Raw genomic sequence first — 21,773 nt, forward strand, 5'->3', positions numbered from 1 at the left:
TTGAACCCAGAGGTGCTTTACCACTGAGCTATCCTCAGCCCCCTCCTCCCTTTTTAAAATTTTAAGACAGGATCTAAGTTGCTTAGAGTTTCACTAAATTGCTGAGGCTGGCTTCAGCTGCCTGAACTGCTGGGATTAAAGGTTTGCACCACCATGCCAAGTCTGTCTGGTTTTCTTCCTTTCTTCTCCCCCAACCCCATTTCTTTCTTCCTAAGTACTAGGGATAGAGCCCAGGGGCACTCTACTATTGAGCTACACCCCCAGCCCTTTTTAAATTTTGAGACAGGGTCTCACTAGATTATACAGGCTGGCCTGGAACTTGAAATCTTCCTGCCTCTGACCCTCGCCCCGCCAAGCTGAGAGGTTACAGGCATGGTCCCCTGCACCTGGCCCTAGAATTTTCTTTACTGTCTCTGGGCTGTTCTTTGCACCACAGAAGTGTATTATACTTCATATCATTAGAGAAGGCAAGATTAACAAAGATAGGCCTATACTTGGTGAATTCTTAGAAAGTATATGTTGACAGGTACAAACACAGGATTAACCATCCTTAGAAATCTTGCAGAACTCATTGACTCACCAAATATTTATTAAGCTCCTACTATGGATTTTGTGTGTGTATGTGTGGTGTTGGGGATTGAACCTAGGGCCTTGTGCATATACCAACTGAGCTATATCCCCTGCCCTAAGCTCCTACTATGGAAATATTGGTAAATACATAACTGGTTCATTGCAACTTTAATATATGATATAACATGTATTACCAGACCTTAAGGTCACCCTCTGGATTTCCAGCCCTGACCACCACTATGGTCTCAGATCTAGCTTTCTTTAGTACATCTACACCCAAATGATCCATAGGTATTTGGGTTGCGAACTGAACTCAAGTTCCTTCTGAACCTCACTCCCATTACTCAGAGAAACAGAGTCTGAACCCAGGTGTGCTGTCCACTAAGTTGGATCCCCATCCCTTTTTATTTTGAGGCTGGCCTCAAACTTGAGGTCCTTCTGCTTCAGCCTCCAAAGTTGCTGGGACTACAGGTGTGCACCACTGCACCTGACTCTCAGAGGATGTTAACCACCTATCCATTCAGCACCAATAGTCATATTGGATTCCATCTTCGATCCCCACAGTCAATAAATCATTATATTCTGTTTGCAAAATCTAGCCCCCTCATCTTCATCCTCACTAACCTAGTTCAGGCTGCCATCTTTCATTTGTTCACTCACTATTTTTTTTTTGAAGAGAGAAAGAATTGTTTTCAATATTTTTTTAGTTTTCGGTGGACACAACATCTTTATTTTATGTGGTACTGAGGATCGAACCCAGCGTCCCACGCATGCCAGGCAAGCGCGCTACTACTCGAGCCACATCCCCAGCACTCACTATTTTTTAAACACATACCATGTACCATTCATCTTTTAGGATTTGGAATTATATCAGTGAACAAACAAAATTCCTATTTGCATGGAACTTTCATTGAAGAGGAGAGAGAAAATAAAATAAGCAAAATGCATATTGTTAGAGTGACAGGTGCATAGGAGAAATAAATAAGTCATGCAGGGGAATATGATGTTCACAGGTGGTGGCTGAAAGACTTCCATGAGAAGGTGGCTTTTGAGTAAGTCGTTGAGAAAAAAATGATGGAGCTACCCCTGTGCCTTTCTAGGGGAAGAGCATTCCAGAGAACAAAGCACATGGAAAGTCCTGGCATAGAAGTATGATAGGCAAGCCAGGCACAGTAGTGCAAGCCTGTAATTCCAGCAGCTCCAGAGGATGAGACAGAAGAATAGTGAGTTCAAAACCAGGTTCAGCAGCTTAGTAAGGCCCTAAGCAACTCAGTGAGACCCTGTCTCTAAATTAAATACAAAAAGAACTGGGGATGTGGCTCAGTGGTTAAGTGCCCCTGGGTCTAATCCCCAGTAACAACAACAAAAAAGTAGTATGCCTGTCTTGTTACAGGTTGGCAAAGAGACCTGTGTGGCTGCAGAGCAAACCAGGGAAGAGTAGAAGGGGATGGAATAACAGTGCAGTAGCACATACTTGTAAACCTAGCACCCAAGAGGCTGAGGCAGGAAGATCGCAAGTTCAAGCCCAGCCTTAACAACTTAGTGAGACCCTGTCTCAAAATGATAATAATAAGAAGAAGAAACGGGAATGTAGCTCAGTGGTAAAGCACCCCTGCGTTAATTCCCTAGTACCCAAAAAAAGGGGGGGGGGATGCACATGTAAGTCTTTGAGAAAAAAAATGATGGAGCTACCCCTGTGCCTTTCTAGGGGAAGAGCATTCCAGAGAACAAAGCACATGGAAAAGTCCTGGCATAGAAGTATGATAGGCAAGCCAGGCACAGTAGTGCAAGCCTGTAATTAGAGAACTAACAAGGTCAAGATTCTATGTGGTACAGTTAGCAATTGAGACTTCTTTGGTGCGGGGGGACATGGAACTTTTATTCCAAATGATATAGGAGCCTTTGCAAAGTTTTGAGAAGAGGTGTGACAACAAAATAATAGGACTGCTCTGCTATTCAGTTGAGAAGAACCCAAAGCAGGGAAAGGGGAGAAGAAAGGAGGGAAATCAGGCTATTGTGATAATCTAGTATAGAGCTGATAACAGTGTGGAACAAAGTGGTAGCAGTGCAGGCTGCTAGAAGTGATTCAATTCTGGACATGTTTTGTAGGTAGAGCCAAAAATTTGCTGACTGACCAGATGTGGGGTTTGGCAGAAAAGTCAAAGGTTCCTTAAGCAACTGGAAGGATGGGGCTGTCACTGAGATAGGGAAATCTGCAAGAAAAATGTGTGTGTGCACAAGTGTGTGAGCAGGCACCAGCAGAGGAGGCTATAAGGAGTTCAGTGTTGGATATGTAAAGACATAAGACTGAATGAGATCGCCATGAGAATGAGTACACACTGAAGAGAAGACACACAATGATTGAACTCTGGGGTACTCAAACATTTAGAAGTGAGACAGGGAAGAATCAACTAGTAAGATTCTGAAGCAGAGCTGGGTGTGGTGGCGCACACCTGTAATCTCAGTGGCTAGGGAGGCCGAGGCAGGAGGAAAGTAAGTTCAAAGCCAGCCTTGGCAACTTAGCAAGGCCCTAAGCAACTTAGTGAGACCCTGTCTCTAAATAAAGTCTAAATATAAAAAGGCCTGTGGATGTGATTCAGTGGTTAAGCACCCCTGGGTTCAATCCCCAGTACCAAAAATAGAAAAAGAAAAGAAATTCCAAAGCATTAGTCTGAAAGGGGAAAAAAAAAACATAAGCAACTATGGTGTTCTGGAAACAAAATGAAGAAAATACTACAGGCAGGAGTCAATGAAGACAAATATTGACATGTTGGATAAGATCAGCTCAGAAAGGTCACCAATTATATGATTCCCTTTATATGAAATGTTCAAAATAGAAAAACCCATACAGATAGAAAGATTAGTGCTTACCTAGTGCTGGAGGAGGGGGAGAATGGAGAATAGTTGCTAATGGGTATGAATATCTTTTTGGATTACAAAAATGTTCTGGAAGTAGCTGGCTACAGTGACTTGACAGTAATTCCAGGGACTCAGAGACTAAGGCAGGAGGATCACAAGTTGAAGGCCAACCTCAGCAATTCAATGAGACTCTTAGCAAGTTGGTGAGACCCTGACTCAAAAAAAGTAAAAAGGGCTGGGATGTAACTCGGTGGTACAGCAGCCCTGGGTTAATCCCCATTATATCACACCCCACCCCCCAACCCGGCAAAATGTTCTGGAATTGGTGGTGTTTGGAATATACTAAAATCCACTAATGGGTATGTTTGGGAATGGTGATTTGATGGTATGTGAACTATATCTCAATTTTAAAATAGAATAGGAAGCCAGCATGTATGATTTTTGTCAAAATGAACCCAACTACTATGTATAACTATAATGCTATAATAAAAAAGAATAATAAGGCAGATATATTGGCATGCACCTATAGTCCCAGCTCTTTGGGAGGCTGGGGCAAGAGAATCAGAAGTTCCAGGCCAGTCAGGGCAACACAGCAAGAGCTTATCTCTTTAAAAAAAAAAAAAAAGAAAAGAAAAGAAAAGAAAAAAAGAACAGGAGGTGAGGAATTGGAAACAATGAGTACAGACAAATCTTTCCCAGAGTTCTGTTTTAAAGGGAAGGACAGAAAGCAGTAATCATGGGCTGGGGATGTGGCTTAGTTGGTAGAGTGCTTGCCTTGCATGCTCAAGGTCCTGGGTTCAATCCCTAGCACCACCAAAAAAAAAAAAAAAAAAAAAAGCAATCACTAGAAAGAATGTGAACAGTTTTTTAAGATTGGAGAAATGAAAACATGTGTATGTTGATAGAAACAGTCAAATGAAAAGCAAGGACAGAAAGGAAAGAACTGCCAGAGCTGGGTTGTAAAATAGGTAAGGATTTGGACCAGGGAACTCAAACAAGCAGGTATGCTGCCTAGCATGAACACTTATCTGTAGTAACAGGAGGATAGCAGAGTACAGATGCTTCTCAACTTACAAAGGGGTTACGTTGTAATAAAGCCATCCTAAGTTGCATATATCATAATTTGAAAATGTATTTAATACAACTACATACCAAATGAGTTCATTTTTTGTTACCATCATGAAATACCCAAGGCAGGCTACTTTATAAAGAAAAGAAGTTTATTTGGACTCATGGTTCGAGGATGCAAGGTCTAGGGCCCTCATCTGGCAATGGCCTTCTTTCTGGCAAAATCCCAGGGAGGTACAGAGTATCACATGGCAAGACAGAGAAAGGCTGGGTGCCGTGGTGCACGCCTGTAACCCCAGCAGCTTGGGAGGCTGAGACAGGAGGATCGCAAGTTCAAAGCCAGCCTCAGCAATGGCAAGGTGCTATGCAACTCAATGAGACCCTGTCTCTAAATAAAATACAAAATAGGGCTGGGAATGTGGCTCAGTGGTTGAGTGCCCCTGAGTTCAATACCTGTACCAAAAAATAAAATAGAAGAAAGGAAGGGAGGGAGGGTAGGCAAGGTAAGTGGATAGTTAAGTAAAGATGGAAGACGTGGAAGAGCAATAGAAAGAAAAAGGTAAAAGGGATTGGTGGTCTCATGAATAGATGGATGGTTCCAATGAGGTGGAAATATTGTTAGTGTTGGGGCACTAGAAGAAGAGAGTTAAAAGATAAGAGTGGGTGGTCAGACAATGGGATAACATCAAGATCAAAGGTTTGGCAAAGGAGCAAATGGCTAGTATGTGTTGGATGAGCTCACTGGAGCAGAGGCTGAAGGCCTGAAAGTAACTACATGCATAATGATGTCCCCAAGAATTGTTACAATAGTTTTTGAGGGGCTGGTTGTGTAGTTCAGTATAGGGCTGGGGATGTGGCTCAGTGGTTGAGTGTCGAGTTCAATCCCTGTACTAAAAAAAAAAAAAAGAGAGAGAGAGAGAGAGAGAGAGAGAGGAGAAGGAAGGGAGGGAGGGAGGGTGGACAAGGTAAGTGGATAGTTAAGTAAAGATGGAAGATGTGGAAGGGCAAGCATATGAGACAAGCCCAAGACCCTGGGTTCAATCCCCAGCACCAAAAAGAAAAGTTTTTGAGAGAGTGACAGTGAGCCAGAAACAAAATCTGCAAGGAAGGAGAGGGAGAGACTCAAAGACTGATAGGTGACATGAACAAACAGCATCATGGTATTGTGGATGTTGCTATATGCATCTCCTTGTTTTCCTCTTGCCCCCACCCCATCTACTCTCCATACTGTTGCCCAAAGGATCTTTCTAGAAAGCTTAGATAAAACTGTTACTTCACCTTTAAAAGTTTTCAATGGCTCCTGACTGCCTTGAGTAGTAATTTTGAAAATATACCCTGAGGAGCCCTCTTGGCTGGACAGAAACACTTCAGGAATTCCTCAAACAAGAAATGCCCAGGCCAGGGGCTGGGGATGTAGTTCAGTGTGTGAGTAATGAGGATGTAAGTCAGCTAGGCTCACTGGCACATGCTACTCAGAAAGCTGAGGCAAGAGGATCGCAAGTTCAAAGCCAGCCTCAGCAACTTAGCAACTTAGTGAGTTCCTGTCTCGAAATAAAAAATAAAAAGGGCTAGGAATAGAGCTCAGTGGTAGAGTGCTTGAGCAGCATGCACAAGGCCCTAGATTCAACAAAACCCCAGCACTACAAAACAAATGAACAAAAGACAACAAAGAAAAAAAGATATAAACTCCCCTGTGGAACCACTTCTTCAATTTTGTCTGTCCCGTGTATTCACGCTGATTCATTTATTCACCAAATACTTACACAGCACCTCTATGTGTGAGGCACTGTTCTAGGCGCAGGGAGGGAATACAATGATTTATATCTTTATGACACTTAAATTCTAGAGAAGGAGTCAGACAATAATATATCTCAGATAAGCATTATGGAGAAAAAGCAGTAGTAAGGGTAGAGAGTGCTGAGTGAGGGTGGCAACTACAATTTTAGATATGTGGTAGGCAAAAGCCTCACTGAAGAGGTGATGTTTGGATAAAGACCTAAAGACACTGATGAAGGGAGCTATGCAGTATCAAGAAGAGCTCCCTGGGAGAGAAAACAGCAAGTGCAAAGGCCCTGAGATGGGAATGTAACAGGCAAGTGTGGTGGAAAGGGAGTGAATTGAAGGCAAGAGCAGTGAGGGATAAGGTCAGAGAAGTGGGAGCGGAAGGGTTGGATTGTGTATGCTTGTTATAAGCACTTGGATCTTTACTGGGATCATTTATGAACCATTAAACCACTAAGCTGACTGGCATGATCTGACTTAGGTGTCTTTTTATTTGTTTGTATGACAGTTTTTCTTTTTTTTTTTTTCTTGGTGCTAGGGATAGAATCCAGGGCCTCATACTCGCTAAGCACATGCTCTACCACTGAGCTACATCCCCAGCCATAATTCGGGTTTTAACAGGATTACATTGGCTGCTGTGTTGAAGAGACTATAGAGGAACAGGGTCAGACAGAAGGAGGGTTAGGTTTTTCTTTTAATATTTCTTTTTAGTTGTTGATGAACTCTTATTTCATTTATTTATTTATTTGTCTGTTCTATTTATTTATATATATATATATATATATATATATATATATATATATATATATATATGTGGTGTCTCACACATGCTAGGCAAGCGCTCTACCATTGAGCCACAATCCCAGCCTTATGTTAGCCTTTTCAAATAAACCAAGTAAGCGATGAACCAATGTAGGGAAGTGAGGAGCACTGGATTCAAGATATATTTTGAAGACAGAACTGACAGGATTTGCAAATAGATTGGAATAAGGGTGTCAAATTAAGAGTAAACTCAATGGTGAATTTCTATATAAAATGATTTTAAAACAAAGAATTAGCTGGGCTTAGTCACAATATACCTCTAATCCCAGCAACTCAGAGGCGGCTGAGGCAAAAGGATCACAAGTTTGAAGCCAGTCTCAGCAACTTAGCAAGACCCAGTCTCAAAAATATAATAAAATAAAATAAAAAGGACTGGGGATATAATTCAGTGGTAAAATGCTTCTGAGTAGTTCAATCCCCAGCACAAAAAAAAAAAAAAATCTGGTAAAGAAGTCTATAACTTGTTGACCCCAAAGATATAATTCAGGGATGCCCTGGATACCTGTTCTTGGTCTCTATATCTTTTCAAATACACTTCCCTGTTCCTGGAAACCATACCCTAGTTTCTTTCTCTATGCCCTATTCTTCCTTCAGGATTTTCCCCAGATAGACTGAATTTTGTGATTGAAAGCCTGAAATCCCCTGTGTTTTTGTTTTTGCTTTGTGTTGTTTTGTACCAGGGATTGAACCCAGGGGTGCTTAATCACTGATCTACATCCCCAGCCCTTTTTTATTGAGATAGTGTCTTGCTGAGTCACCCTGCAGAATTGCTGAGGCTGACTTTGAACTAAAAGTCCTTCTGCCTCAGTCTCCTGAGCCACTGGGCTTACAGGTGTGCGCCACCATGCCTGGAAACCCCTATATTTTCTATCAGGCTGTTACCTCTAGCTGGAATGTCCTCCCCATCTCTTCATGCCCTGACCCCACCGGTACTAATTTGCTTAGGCTGCCCTAACAAAATATAGTAATCCTCCCTCATTCATGGTTTTGCTTTCTGTGGTTTTTCAGGTCAGAAAATATAAAGTGGAAGGCGAGGATGTAGCTCAGCAGCAGAACACTTGCCTAGCATGTACAAGGCCTTAGGTTCCATCCCCAGAATTCCAAAAACAATAAAGCAAGTTTGCCTAGAAAATATTAAGTGAAAAATTCCAGAAGTAAACAATTCATAAGTTTTAAATTGTGTATTATTCATAGTGGAAGATGGGCATTATCCCATTGTCTAACACATCCACACTATATATTCTACCTGCCCAGTAATCAGTAGCCTTCTGGGTTATCAGATCAACTCTTGTAATATTATAGTACCTGTTTTTGAGTAATCCTTATTTTACTTACCACAAGAGCAGTGATGTTGACAATTCAGATATACCAAAGAAAAGCTATAAACTGCTTCTTTTAAGTGAAAAAGTGGAAGATTCTTACTTCTTAGGAAACTTTTAAAGCTTTGTATCCTGAGGTTAGTAAGAGCTATAATAAGAAGGAATCTTCTATCCATGAAACTGTGAAGGAAAAAGAAATTCATACTAATTTTTCTATTGAAAGACCCCCGTTTCCCTGTCCAAGGAGAATCACACGAAACACTGGCTGCAAAAGCATGAGGTGGTTTATTGAGACACAGGCGCCTGTGGGTGCCCAGCAGAACCTCAGCCAGAGCTTTGGTGAGCTGGCACCCGGGGCTTGGGGATACAGAGATATTTATAGGGTAAAGGGGCAGTTTTCGCGCACAGTAAGCAATAGGTTTCTTATTAGTTAATTTTAAACCCAGCATATAGGCTACCTAAAGGGCAAAGTTGTTTTTCACTTTATGTTACTGGAAAAACCACATAAAAGCTACATGTTTGCACTCTGGTCCTCTTGTTCCTGCTTATTCAGGCATGCCTTGGGACCTGGTTTACACCTAACTGATCATCTGAAAAACACCTCTAGTGCCTGCGTAGGTTTGTGACATGCCTCGGTGGTTTTGCAACTAGGCCTGACATTGTTGGGCTGGGGTCTTTCACTATCACACCTAAAACTGCAAAATACTGCTGTGGTATGTATATGTAATATGTATATATTTAGAGAAAAAATTAGTATACGTAGGGTTTGGTACTACCTGCAATTTTAGGTCTCCCTGGCGATCTCAGAATGTATCCCCCACAGATAAGGGGGGATTTCTATAGCACAGACTGAGCAGCTTAAATAATAGAAACTTATTTTCTCACACATCTACAGATTAGAAGTCCAAGATCAAGAGGTTTGGTTTCTCTTAAGACCCCTATCCTTTAGAATCAGTCTCCTTATATCAGAGAAAAAATTCGGCATTTGTTTTTTGTTTTTTTGGGGGGAAGGGGAGGGATTGGAACTTCACTTAGCATTATCTTCTCAACGCCATCCATTTACCTACAAATGCCATGATTTTATTCTCTTTTATTGCTGAGTAATATATTCCATTGTGTATATATGCCACATTTTTAATCCATTCATAGTGGAGTAGGGAGGGGGGGAGCATGGGAGGAATAGATGAACTCTAGATAGGGCAAAGGGGTGGGAGGGGAAGGGAGGAGGCAGGGGGTTAGCAAGGACGGTGGAATGTGATGAACATCATTATCCAAAGTACATGTATGAAGACACAAATTGGTGTGAACATACTTGTATACAACCAGAGATATGAAAAATTGTGCTCTATATGTGTGATAAGAATTGTTTTTTTGAATATTTATTTTTAGTTGTAGTTGGACACAATACCTTTATTTATTTATTTATTTATTTATTCATTCATTCATTCATTCATTCATTCATTCATTCATTCATTTATTTATATGTGGTGCTGAGGATTGAACCCAGGGCCTCGCATGTGGTAGGTGAACACTCTACCACTAAACCACAACCCCAGCCCTGAAATAGGAATTGTAATGCATTCCACTGTAATTTATTTTTTAAAAAATCAATTAAAATTTTTTTAAAAAATAAAATAATTATGAAGTGAAAAAAAAAAGACCCCTATCCTTAACTTTCTGAAGGTCAATTTCTGTGTCATCATATAATCTTTCTTTTTTTTCTTCTTTGTGTGTGCATGTGTGTGTGTGTTTATGAGACTGAACTCAGGGTCACTCTACAAATGAGCTTCATCTCTATCCCTTTTTATTTTTTATTTTGAGACAAAGTCTCACTGAGTTGCCCAGGCTGGCCTCAAACTTGTGATCCTCTTGCGTCAGCCTCCCAAGTTGCTGAGTAAAATTATAAGCATGCACCATACACCTAGCTAATCAACTCTTTTTATAAGGACACCATCCTAAAAATTCTCATTTTAAATTTTTCACTTATTTAAAGCATTAAAGGCTCTCTCTCCAAATACTGTCATATTCAGGTAGGTACTAGGGGTTAGGCCTTCAATATGAGTTTGGGGGAATACAATTCAGCTCACTTTTTCCCCCCTCCAGTGCTAGAGACAGAAGGCAGGCCTTATGCTCACTAGGCAAGCGCTCTACCACTAAGTTACATACTCAGTTCCAGAGTAAAACATTTTTTAAAAATCTGCCCTGCTAGGCACATTGGCACACAACTGTAATCCCAGTGGCTCAGGAGGCTGGAGCAGGAGGATCATGAGCTCAAAGCCAGCGTTAGCAAGGCCCTGAGCCACTCAGTGAGACCCTGTCTCTGAATTTAAAAAGGGCTGGAGATGTGGCTCAGTGGTTAAGTAGCCCTGGGTTCAATCCCCGGTTCAAAAAAACCAACTCTTCCCTCCTTGATTATAATGACTCAGAAGTTAGACAATAAATTAATTACATGGCATGCTAAAAGGTGATAAGTGACATCAAGAAAAACAAGGCACAGGGGCTGGGGATGTGGCTCAAACGGTAGTGTGCTCGCCTGGCATGCATAAGGCCAGGGTTCGATCCTCATAACCACATACAAACAAAGATGTTGTGTCCACCGAAAACTAAAAAATTAATATTAAAAAATTCAAAAAAAAGAAAAACAAGGCACAGAATAAATCGGACATTATTACCCTATGTGAATATATGATTACATGACCTGTCTCTACATCATAACAACCAGAAGAATGAGAAGTTATACTCCATTTATGTATGATGTTTCAAAATGCATTCTACTGTCAGGTCTAACTAATTAGAACAAGTTTAAATTTTGTTTTTTAATATTTACTTTTTAGTTGTAGTTGGACCCAATACCTTTATTTATTTTTTTTTAAGAGAGAATTTTAATATTTAGTTTTAAGTTCTCAGCGGACACAACATCTTTGTTTGTATGTGGTGCTGAGGATCAAACTGGGCCGCACGCATACCAGGCGAGCGCGCTACCTCTTGAGCCACATCCCCAGTCCCTATTTATTTATTTTTATGTGGTGCTGAGGATTGAACCCAGGGCCTTGCACATCTTAGGCAAGCACTCTACCACTGAGCCACAAACCCAGCCCACAAATTTAAAAAATTTTAAAAATTAAGTACATGTTGAAGAAAAAAGAAAGGAAGGGGGATACAGAGTTCTCAGTTAGTCTCACTTAAGTGGAGACATCTGAGCCCTGACTTGAAGGAGGTGAGGCGACAAGTCATGGATTCCTGAGTAGAGAAGGTACCTAAAAGTAAGGCTTCATAGAGGACTGTGGTGTCTCTGAAGGAAAAATTGGGTCAGTGTGGCTTCAGCAAAATAAGAGGGAGGGCTGGGGTTGTGGCTCAATGGTAGAGCACTTGCCTGGCATGTGTGAGGCACTGGGTTTGATTCTCAGCAAGCACCACATATAAATAAATAAATAGATAGATAGCTAAATGAAATAAAATAAAGGTCCACCGACAATTAAAATACACACACACACACACACACACACACACACACACAAAGAGGGAGATGAGGAGGAGGAGGTTGGGTCAGAGAAATAATGGGGTCCAGCCTGGTAGGGCCTTTTTAGTGACTGTAAATACTTTTTATTGGGAGAGCAATGAGGAGCCATTGAGGTTGTTGAGCAGAAGAATGACATGATCACGCTTGGGTTTTGAAGGGATCACTGGCCACTGTAGGAGGTAAGGGCAGAAGCACAGAGACCAGTGAAGGGCTACAAAATAACCTAAGTGAGAGAAAGTCACTTGGATCAGGGTAGAGGTGACAAGTTGCTAGATTCCAGATAAATTCCACAAGCTGATCAGTTTTGCTAACAGAATGAATACAGTGTGTCAGAGAACGAGAAAGGTAGAAGTTTTGGTTTAAGCAATAGGAAAAATGGAGTGGCCACATGCTGAGATTGGAAGGACTCTGAATGACCCAGTTGGTGAAGAGATCTGGAATTCTAGGGCTGGAGGTGGAACTCCGTGGTACGGTGCTTGCCTAGCATACACAAGGCCCTTAGTTTGAACCCCCAAAGATCAGGAGTTCTCTTTAGCACATTGTTATTGTTTGGATATGAAGTGTCCCCCAAAAGCTCCTATATTAATGTAGGAATGTTCAGAGGTAAAATGTTTGGATTGTGACAGTTATGACCTAATTAGTCCATTCTAGTTTGAATGGACTGGTGGTAACTGTAGGAAGGTGGGGCATGCCTGGAGGAGGTCACTGGGGACATGCCCTAGAAGGGTACATTTTCCCTGTGGACCTTTCCCCAATCTCTGCTTCCTAACCCCACCATGAGCTGAGCAGCTTTTCTTAGCTGGGCCCTTCCCCCATGATGTAATGTCTGCCTCACCTTGGGCCCAGTGCAATGCAGTCAGCCATCTATGTACTGAGACCTCTGAAACTGTGAATCCCAAATAAACTTTTCCTCCTCTGCAGTGTTGTCACAGCAATGCAAAATCTGAATAAAACAGACATACTATATTTAAAGCATGCACTAGATATCCAAGTGGAAAAGTGAGACTGTAGAGTTTGGAGAGAGATCCAAGTTAAAGGTAATACATTTGGCTTTTTTTTTTTTTTCCGGTGGTGGTACTGGGGATTGAACCCAGAGCTTCGAGTGCACTGTTAGGTAGTAGTCAGTAATGAGCAGTGAAATGCGAACCAATAACAGTAGGGTCACAGGGCTTCTTTGAAATTGCCTTTAACGAATAATCAAGTAACCCGTAGAACAACAACAGGTGTACTAACCCAGAGAATAAACGGGGGGGGGGGGGGGGGGACAAAGGGAACCAATTAAGAAATATGTCAAGAAAGAAAGATCAGCTGGGTGTGAGAGCTGTCTCAAGATAAAAAATTAAAAGGGCTAGATATGTAGCTCATGATAAAGTGCCCCTGGAGTACATCCCAAGTACAAAAAAATTTTAAAAAGAAAGATCATTGGGGCCAACTCCTGGCAGAGTCTACTGATATAAAGTTAGGATTTATGACATAGGTTTCTCAATGAATTTCAGAAGGGAAATTTCATAAATGGCACAAGTGCACTAACTGGAAGAAGGTTGTCCAGTTATTAACCCCAACACCCACATTAACAGAGGTTTTCTTTTTTTTTTTTTTTTGGGCACTGGGGATTGAATCTAGAGGCACTTTACCACTGAGCTATATACTCAGTACTTTTTATTTTGGGACAGGGTCTCATGTAAGTTGCTTAGAGCCTTGATAAGTTGCCGAGACTGGTTTTGAACTTGTAATCCTCCTGCTTCAGCCTCCAGAGTTGCTGGGATTACAGGCATACACTATGGTACCCGGCTAACATAGGACTGACTTGTAGATGAATATCCTCTGAATAGGATGGTTACTATGATGTTCTAGAGAGGATCAAAAAGGGTCAAAAACTCCCCCCCCCCGCAAGGGCTGGGGCCGGGGCCGGGGCTGGGGCTGGGGCTGGGGCTGGGGCTCAGTGGTAGAGCGCTCGCCTAGCATGTGTGAGGCCCTGGGTTCGATCCTCAGCACCATATAAAAATAAATAAATAAAGGTATTGTGTCCAACTACAACTAAAAACTAAAAACTTAAAAAAAAAAAATATCTTCCCCGTAACCCAAAGTAGAAGATAAACATCTGATTGGTAAAAACTGCAGAAGGTGGACCCCAGTTCTCCTGGTAAATATCAAACAATAAGAAATTTTGGGCTGGGGATGTGGCTCAAGCGGTAGCTTGCTCACCTGGCATGCGTGCGGCCCAGGTTCGATCCTCAGCACCCAAACAAAGATGTTGTGTCTGCCGAGAACTAAAAAATAAATATCAAATCTCTCTCTCTCTCTCTCAAAAAAAAAAAAAAAAAAGAAATTTGGAAGCCGCATTGTTTCCTTTGTTGTTCTCTGCTAGGAGGCAACATACTCTCCCTCCTGAGAATGTTTTTTTGCTCTGGCCTTACTGTACTTTCACTTATAATAAAGTTTTCTTGCCTGGCTTTTCACATCTGACTTTAAATTTTCTTTACTTTCTTTCTTTCTTTCTTTTTTTTTTTGGTACCTGGGATTGAACCTAGGGACACATAACCACTGAGCCACATCCCTAGCTCTTTTAAATATTTTATTTAGACTCAGTCTTGCTGAGTTGCTTAGGGTCTTGTTAAATTGCTCAGGCTGGCTTTGAACCCGCAATCCTCCTGCCTCAGCCTCCCAAGCTGCTGGAATAACAGGTGTGCACCACAGTGCATGGCTAAATTTTCTTTTGTTGGAACACAAGAACTCAGGTTTGGAGCTTCAGCTCCCCACTCTCCTGTGACATGTTAAGCAAGCACTCTACCACTGAACCACATCCCCAGCCCTTAGAGGTAATACATTTGGGTGTCATCAACCAAGAGAATATTTAAAGGTACGTTAGATGAGATCATTGAAAGACTGAATATATACAGAAAAGTGGAGAGATCCAAAACTAAACCTCAGGGATCCAACGTTAAAAGATTAGTAAGATCAGGAAAAATCAGCAAAGGAGACTGAGAAGGGGTGGCATGCAAAATAGGAGTAAACCAGGAAGAAGCACCTGTATAAGAATTAAAAGTATTTGCTGGGCACAGTGGTTGAGTGCCCCGGGGTTCAATACCCTGACCTGGGGCAGGAGGGGGTTATTTAAAAGGATGATTTATATAAGCACTTAGCACAGAATCATTCACACCCTAAACTCTTTGCTATGATGAAGACAATGATATCCAAGGGAAGGCTTATCTCTTGTTCTTTAGAGTCAGCAAAAAGAAAAATGGTGGTTTGGTGTGGTGGCTCACGCCTGTAAACCTGTAATCTCAGCGGCTCTAAAGGCTGAGACAGGATGATCGAGAGTTCAAAGCCAGCTTCAGCAAAAATGAGATGTTAAGCAATTCAGTGAGACCCTGTCTCTAAGTAAAATAGGGCTGGGGATGTGGCTCAGTGATCAAGTGCTCCTGAGTTCAATTCCTGGTACTCCCCCTCAAAAAAATTTTTTGAGACACGATCTCGCTAAATTGCCCAGGCTGGCCTCCAACTTGCAATCCTCTTGCCTCAGCCTCTAACAGCTAGGATTACATGCATGCTCTGTTTCAGAATTTTTTTAAATGTATAAAACAAAGTATATAAGATTACAATGAAAACCAGTTACATTGTAATATAGTTATCAGAATATTTTTAAAAGAAAAAGGTGCTACAATAACACATGAGCTTTTAAACAGTTCTATTTGTGGATCTAACAGCTATGTATTTAAAAAAGTGAGTGTATTGGGCTGGGATTGTGGCTCAGTGGTAGAGCACTTGCCTAGTACAGGCGGGGCCCAGGTTCGAGTCTCAGAACCACATAAAAATAAAAGGCATTGTGTTGTGTCCATCTACAAAAAGAGATTCATTCTCTCTCTCTCTCAAAAAAAGTGAGTGTGTAAAAAATATTTTGAAATATCTACATTAATTGTAATGTACTGTGATACCATTTGTGGTTTCTATAGGTGACCAAGTCACAGGTACTATGCAACACCACTGTGGTCTCTTGCTACATTCATAAACAAAGTGTTGAAATCAGTCAGTTTGGTGAAAATATGGTGTATTTTTCTCCATCCAAATTCACGGACTCTGAACTGTATAAACGTACTCTTCTGGACCCAAGACTAAAAACTCTTGCCTTAATTCATTGGCGCAAAAATGCTTGAGGTTCATGTACAACCAAATGAATGAGAAGTATGAGAAGTTACATTCCATTTTATGTATGGGCTGTCAAAATGTATCCTACTGTCATGTATAACTAATTAGAATAAAAAATTAAAAACAAAAACAAAATGCTTGAGGTGAATGCAAAGATATACAGAGGTTTTCTAGTTTTTGCTCTGGCGGTGCTGGGAATGGAATCAGGAAAGTGCTAGGAAAGTGCTCTACCACTAACCTACGCCCTCAGCACGAGGTTTTTGTTTATAAATGGGGAAAAGAAAAAATGAAAACTAGAAGCACTAGCATCCCAAACGCATGCCGTTAATTCCTGTACATCCTAGTAAAGTTGGGCTTCCTTAGTCTAAAACTCCAAGTCCGTCCCTAGGCTTACAGGACTCACGTAGTCCTGCCGCCGCACTTCCTAGGCAGCTCGAAATTACTTGTAGCAGTCCTGGAAAAGGCCTAGAGCTCCCACCGGCCCATCCGGTCTGGGAGCTCTAGCCCCGCCCCTCTACTCGTGGCGCGCTCCCAGTCTAGGCCCGAAGTCGCCGGCGCCTGGGGGTGACGGTCCCTTCCCACGCCCTCCCTAGGGGTTGGCCCCACCCACTCTCCCCCCCCTCTGCTTTCGGAAGAGGTTCTAATTTGGCACTTATCACAGGCTGTCTACCTCACTGACGAAATGGAGTGCCCCTAGCACACCGACGGGCTCCTGGGAAACCCACTTACGGAAGTGAAGGCAAGTGAATTTCATTCCTCACCAAGACGCGCAGATGCCCAGGACCCCATGGGAGGCTGGGCTGGCGGGTAGGGAGGTGCTAGTCGCTGGCTGCCGCAAAGCGTCACTGCCTAAGCTCCACCTCTCAGTGGCGCCTTCTAAACGCGTTCTTCCGCCCTCTTTCCTCCTCTTCGCCTTTTTTCGGCCATTGTGGTGCGAGCACCGAATCTGGTCCCTCACCATGGTAAGTCTATCGGCCGCCATCGGCTCGGAGATGGCTTTCCTAGACACAAAGCCGCCAAGGGCTGGCCGGGGCCGCGTGAAGTGTCGAGGGGCAGGAGTATTTTAAAGGTATTTTCAAGGGACGGTCCAGTTTGGCCGCTGCTCTAACCCATAGGCCTAGCAGGAGCACTCGGGGAGGGGCGGCTGCGCCGGCGCGGAAGAGTCCAAAGCGCGCTAAGAGTCTGGCTGATCCCGGCGACCGCAAGGATTTTTGCTTCCCTGCTGGTGCAAACTGATTATCGAGGTGCACCCCCGCTGCCGCCCCGCTTGCCTGAACTTGGACCAACGGCAGGCTCAGCATCAGAAGGGGCATCCAGGAGTGTTACCCATATCAAGATTGCAGGGATTTTTAGTCATTTGTTCAGAGACTTGAGCTTAATTGCCTAGAATGGGGGTTTTGTGTGATACGGGGATTTTTAGTAAATGCCATCACTGCGTTTGTTGGTTACTAGGTATGGAGGGGATCGGTATTTGATGTTTTCTAGTTTATTGATAAAATGTACAACTGCTACTGCGGGCTGGGAGAGAGTTGTAGTTATTCATTTATAATGGCCCTTATAATGCAAAGGTATGTTGGGCTAAGTTGCCTAGGCTATAGATCTGCAATTCTGCCGGATTGACCTTGAGGGGGTGGAGGGTACGCTGGACTTAGATGACCTCAGCCCTTCATGAAAGCCCAAAAGAGGTATGATTACCAGTTTGGGCACACCTAAAATCCCAACAACCTGGAAGGTTGAGTCAGGAGGATCAAAAGTTCGAGGCTAGCCTCCACAACACTGAGACCCTGTCTCAAATTTAAAGGGGGTGGGGGCAAGAAGGGCAGGGGATTTGGCTCAGTGGTACAGCGCCCCTAGGTTCAGTCCCCAGTACCAAAAGAAGAGGTGGGATTAATACAAAATGGTGAGTGGGGCAAAATCTACCTTCACAATGACACTCGAAAGTAAATTTCCCCAGTTTTACAGTAGGCCACTGAGGCTCATTGACTTACAAGTGATAGGTATTCTGGTTAACCTAAAGCTATGGTCTTTCCATTAAGCCAAGTTCCTCAGCCCTAGTCAATTACCAATTTGGTTGCCTGAGTTTTCTGATGCCTTTTGAGAACTCTTAGGATTTGAGGGCTGGATGATGATTTTTAATTTTTTTTTTTGTATATCCACTGAGATGTTTGTTGGATTGAGGAAAGAAATTTTGAGAATCATTTTGGGCTGGCTCTAGTATCACTAAGTTGTTTGCATTTCCTTGCAGTCTTCTCACAAGACTTTCAGGATCAAGCGATTTTTGGCCAAGAAACAAAAGCAAAATCGTCCCATTCCCCAGTGGATTCGAATGAAAACTGGTAATAAAATCAGGTAAGACACCACACACACACACACACTATTCTTTGTTTCAGATTACTTTTAGGGCATAAACATGCAGTTGAAAGTTACATGTAATCTAATCTGTCATCTATCAACATTTTGAAGTCCTTTATTGTTTTTGGATTTGTTTGTGAAGTTTTTTGTTTTGTTTTTGCTAAGGCTGGCTTTGAACCTGCTATCCTCCTGCCTCAGCCTCCAAGCTGCTTGAATTACAGGCATGTGCCACTGTGCCTGGCTTATTTGTTCATTTTTATGTGGTGCTAAGGATCGAACCCAGTACCTCGTATCCCACTCTGCCACTGAGCTATAGCCCAGCTCCCCCCAAATCAGTTTTTGAAGTGGTCAGCTTTTTTTTTTTTTAAGATTGCAACACTGCCCTCTACTGCAGAAATAGTTGAATTGATGAGTTTGGAAGAAAGACATCACTAGAATTGTTGTCAAGGACCTCCAAGGTCATCTAGGACTAAAACTCTGGTTTCCTATATGCCTTTTTCAGTCTGCTTCTCATACTAAGTGGGCTTTAAGACAAATCTTGAAGGGAGGAAAAGTAAGCATCAGAAATGAGTGAAATTTGCCCCAAGATAGCCAGTGACAATCACAGTCCTAGAGTGTTAAATAAAATTCACAATTTTTGTTTGTTTAAAATTAAGTACCAGGTTCACTGGCTTTTCCAAATAACAGCTCAGAAGACCACATACAGGAGGTAGAGTGTTGAAGATGACAGTAGAGGGTGAGCTTAGCAAGTGGGTCCCTCTTGAAAGAGAAGACCACAAAGCTAGTATAAACTCTGGGTTGTACAGCAAATCTGTTGAAAGAGAAACTGGGACCCTTTCCATGTTCCTATCAACTGATGATATCTGTGTTTTGGTTGTGGGAATGAACAAAATGTATATAAAATGGAGTGCCTAATTCAATAGATAATCCTGATTCTCTGGTCTCATACAGTTGGGGAGACATTTGCTATCTTCCAACTTTTATTTTGTGTGTGCCTGGTGCCCGGGACCTCATGTAGCCACAATCTCCAGTCCCTCTTTCAACTTTTAAAATTAATTGAGAGCAGGTTGCAATTACAGTGCTTCATTTTGTGGAAGTACTGCCATTATCCTGCTGAAAGAAAAGCTATGTTGATCATTTTTGATTTTGCCTTCTGGGGGTAAAATCATGACAGATTGACATGGACAATTCAGACATTGCTTTAGCTCTGGAATACACTATTACTATGGGGTATTAATTTGTTGTAAAGATAATGCAAGAGCTTTTGTGTATGTGTGATCCATTAAGAGGGGCTTAAAGATATGCTTGCATCTACCCCCATTGTGTGGGTACCCACGGAGGGGAGGAGAAGGAGTTTCCTTTCTACTTGAGTCCCAGTTAAGAACATAGTCTGAGATCAATCATCTTGAGGTTAAAATTTGGTTTGACCCAGTTCTTACACAAATGTAACAAATAATTTTACTCTCAAGAACAATCCAAACTTGTTGAAGGAGAAACTGGGACCTTTGAATTTTGTTGTACCAAGTTTATGGTGAATGGAGACAGCTAAATTGTAGTCAGGCTGCCTTTGTAACTGTCAGTTTCCTTCTGTGTAGGTACAATTCCAAGAGGAGACACTGGAGGAGAACCAAGCTGGGTCTATAAGGAATGACGTGAAATGTCGCACATATTTATCAAAGCTATGATCATTTTGTCTCATCCACCTGAAAATGTCTGCCCTATCTGGATAGTGTCACAGAAGCTGTAGTACTGGTTTGAGTTGGTTTGCTAATAAATATGTGAAACATTTGAACTGCTGTTTTGGTTTTTAAGGTTATTGGATTAAAGAGAGGGAATTTTTAAAAATATTTATTTAATTGTAATTAAATAGATCCCTATGGCTAGTGGCTCCTAAACCTGCTGTGTCGTGCACATATCATCACAGACCTGAGGGTGAAACAAGAGATTGGCAGGATCTAGGCACAAATCCGTTTTACTTTTTTATAAGATGGTCTCGCTGTATTACCCAGGCTAGTCACAAACTCCTAGAGTGGACCAGTCGTCTTGCCTCATTTGCCCAAATAGTTGGAACTATAGGTGTGTGCCCTCTATTTTTGTATAGCTGCAAACTAAATATTTATTGCTTTGCATCAGGGGTACTGAGGATTGAACCTAGGGGCACAGTCCCACTGAGCTACATCCCGAAGCCCTTTTTGTTTTTGAGACTGGGGCTATCCACAAGCTTAGTGATGCTCCTGCTTCAGCCTCCTACATCGCTGGGATTAAAAGTATGCACTCCATCTAGCCTATTGCATTTTTAAGTGGTTGAAAGAAATCAAATATTTTATTGGATACCTGAAAATCAAAATTTACATTTTAAAGTTTTTGAAACCAGGGACACATAACCACTGAGCCACATCCCCATTGAGTTGATTAGGGCCTTGCTAAATTCCTGAGGCTGGCTTTGAATTTGTGATCCTCCTGCCTCAGCCTAGCCTCCCAATTTGGGATTACAGGCATGCACCACTGCGCATGGTAAAAATTGGTTAACACAGCCACATGCATTTATTTACATTTCCATGGCTATTTTCACCTTTATGCAGACTTGGCCTTTGTGAAAGCCTAAAATATTACTACTGGCTCTTAACAAAAAGATTGCCAGTCTCAAAACCTAGTTCAGCTTGGCCTGAAAGATCAAGTTTAATTGTTGGCCATGTAGCAAATTGTTACCAGCATTACCTGACAAAATAGTTGCAGCTGAGTGAAAATCTTACACAATGAAAATCTTCCTGGCAGTGTTGAGCTTTTTACCACGTTAGTGTACTACTGTATTACCCTTGACTTGCAAGTTTCCAGGGAATTGTGTTTAACACCTAACAACTACTAGAATATATAGAGATGTCTTTAGCAAGTTATTGGGCAACTTGTGTGTCAGCCACCATTCTGGGTACATGAGACTGATACATAAATTATATGGCATGTTTGGAGATAAAAGAGCCAGTAGACCAATGTGTAATCACTTGCAGACCTGTGAAAAAGGTGGGAGGGACAGTTCCCTAATTGTCTATGGAATTAGGACAAACTGCTGCATGCAGTAAGGGCAAGAAGACTTTTTTTAAATATATTTTTTTAGTTGTAGTTGGACACAATATCTTTATTTAATTTTATGTGGTGCTGAGGATTGAACCCAGTGCCTCACAAGTGCGAGGCAGGCGCTCTAACAATGAGCTACAGCCCCAGCCCCAAGAAGACTTTGATTTGTAATTCCCTACCTAGTTTGTTGTGGGAAGGATCTTTGCTGGCTGGACAAGGCAAATGGCAGCAAGTAGAAAATGCTGTTTATGGGGCACAGTGAG

At 42.0% G+C, this 21,773-nt stretch overlaps 1 protein-coding gene, 1 long non-coding RNA gene and 1 other non-coding gene across 4 annotated transcripts; 2 read left to right on the forward strand and 1 right to left on the reverse strand.

Annotated features, from left to right (window-relative positions):
* Positions 1-7,748: 7,748 nt before the first annotated feature.
* Positions 7,749-16,928, reverse strand: LOC144371698 (uncharacterized). 2 transcript variants are annotated; one of them, XR_013431698.1, is made up of 2 exons: positions 16,816-16,928; positions 7,749-8,600 (listed from the first exon to the last, which is right to left on the reverse strand). It is a non-coding gene; the product is annotated as an uncharacterized LOC144371698 (long non-coding RNA). The 2 variants fall into 2 exon arrangements; XR_013431697.1 differs by lacking the exon at positions 7,749-8,600 and adding an exon at positions 8,683-12,883.
* Rpl39 (ribosomal protein L39) lies at positions 16,860-20,230 on the forward strand. Its single transcript, XM_013356024.4, has 3 exons — positions 16,860-17,048; positions 18,332-18,435; positions 20,034-20,230. Exons 1-3 carry the CDS (start codon positions 16,860-16,862, stop codon positions 20,080-20,082), a joined length of 342 nt encoding a protein of 113 aa, XP_013211478.1. The 3' UTR covers positions 20,083-20,230.
* LOC120891021 (small nucleolar RNA SNORA69) lies at positions 19,498-19,628 on the forward strand. The gene has a single exon (XR_005735464.1). It is a non-coding gene; the product is annotated as a small nucleolar RNA SNORA69 (small nucleolar RNA).
* Positions 20,231-21,773: the final 1,543 nt, after the last annotated feature.

The sequence above is a fragment of the Ictidomys tridecemlineatus genome, chromosome X, assembly GCF_052094955.1.
Source record: "Ictidomys tridecemlineatus isolate mIctTri1 chromosome X, mIctTri1.hap1, whole genome shotgun sequence".
Classification (NCBI taxonomy): domain Eukaryota; kingdom Metazoa; phylum Chordata; class Mammalia; order Rodentia; family Sciuridae; genus Ictidomys; species Ictidomys tridecemlineatus.

What these genes read in the sequence shown, in the direction of transcription:
- Rpl39 (XM_013356024.4), top strand. Translation starts at nt 16,860, where the DNA reads ATGCCCAGGACCCCATGGGAGGCTGGGCTGGCGGGTAGGGAGGTGCTA. An exon ending in GAATCTGGTCCCTCACCATG is followed by an intron (nt 17,049 to 18,331) that starts GTAAGTCTATCG and finishes ATTTCCTTGCAG; the next exon opens with TCTTCTCACAAGACTTTCAG. An exon ending in AAAACTGGTAATAAAATCAG is followed by an intron (nt 18,436 to 20,033) that starts GTAAGACACCAC and finishes CCTTCTGTGTAG; the next exon opens with GTACAATTCCAAGAGGAGAC.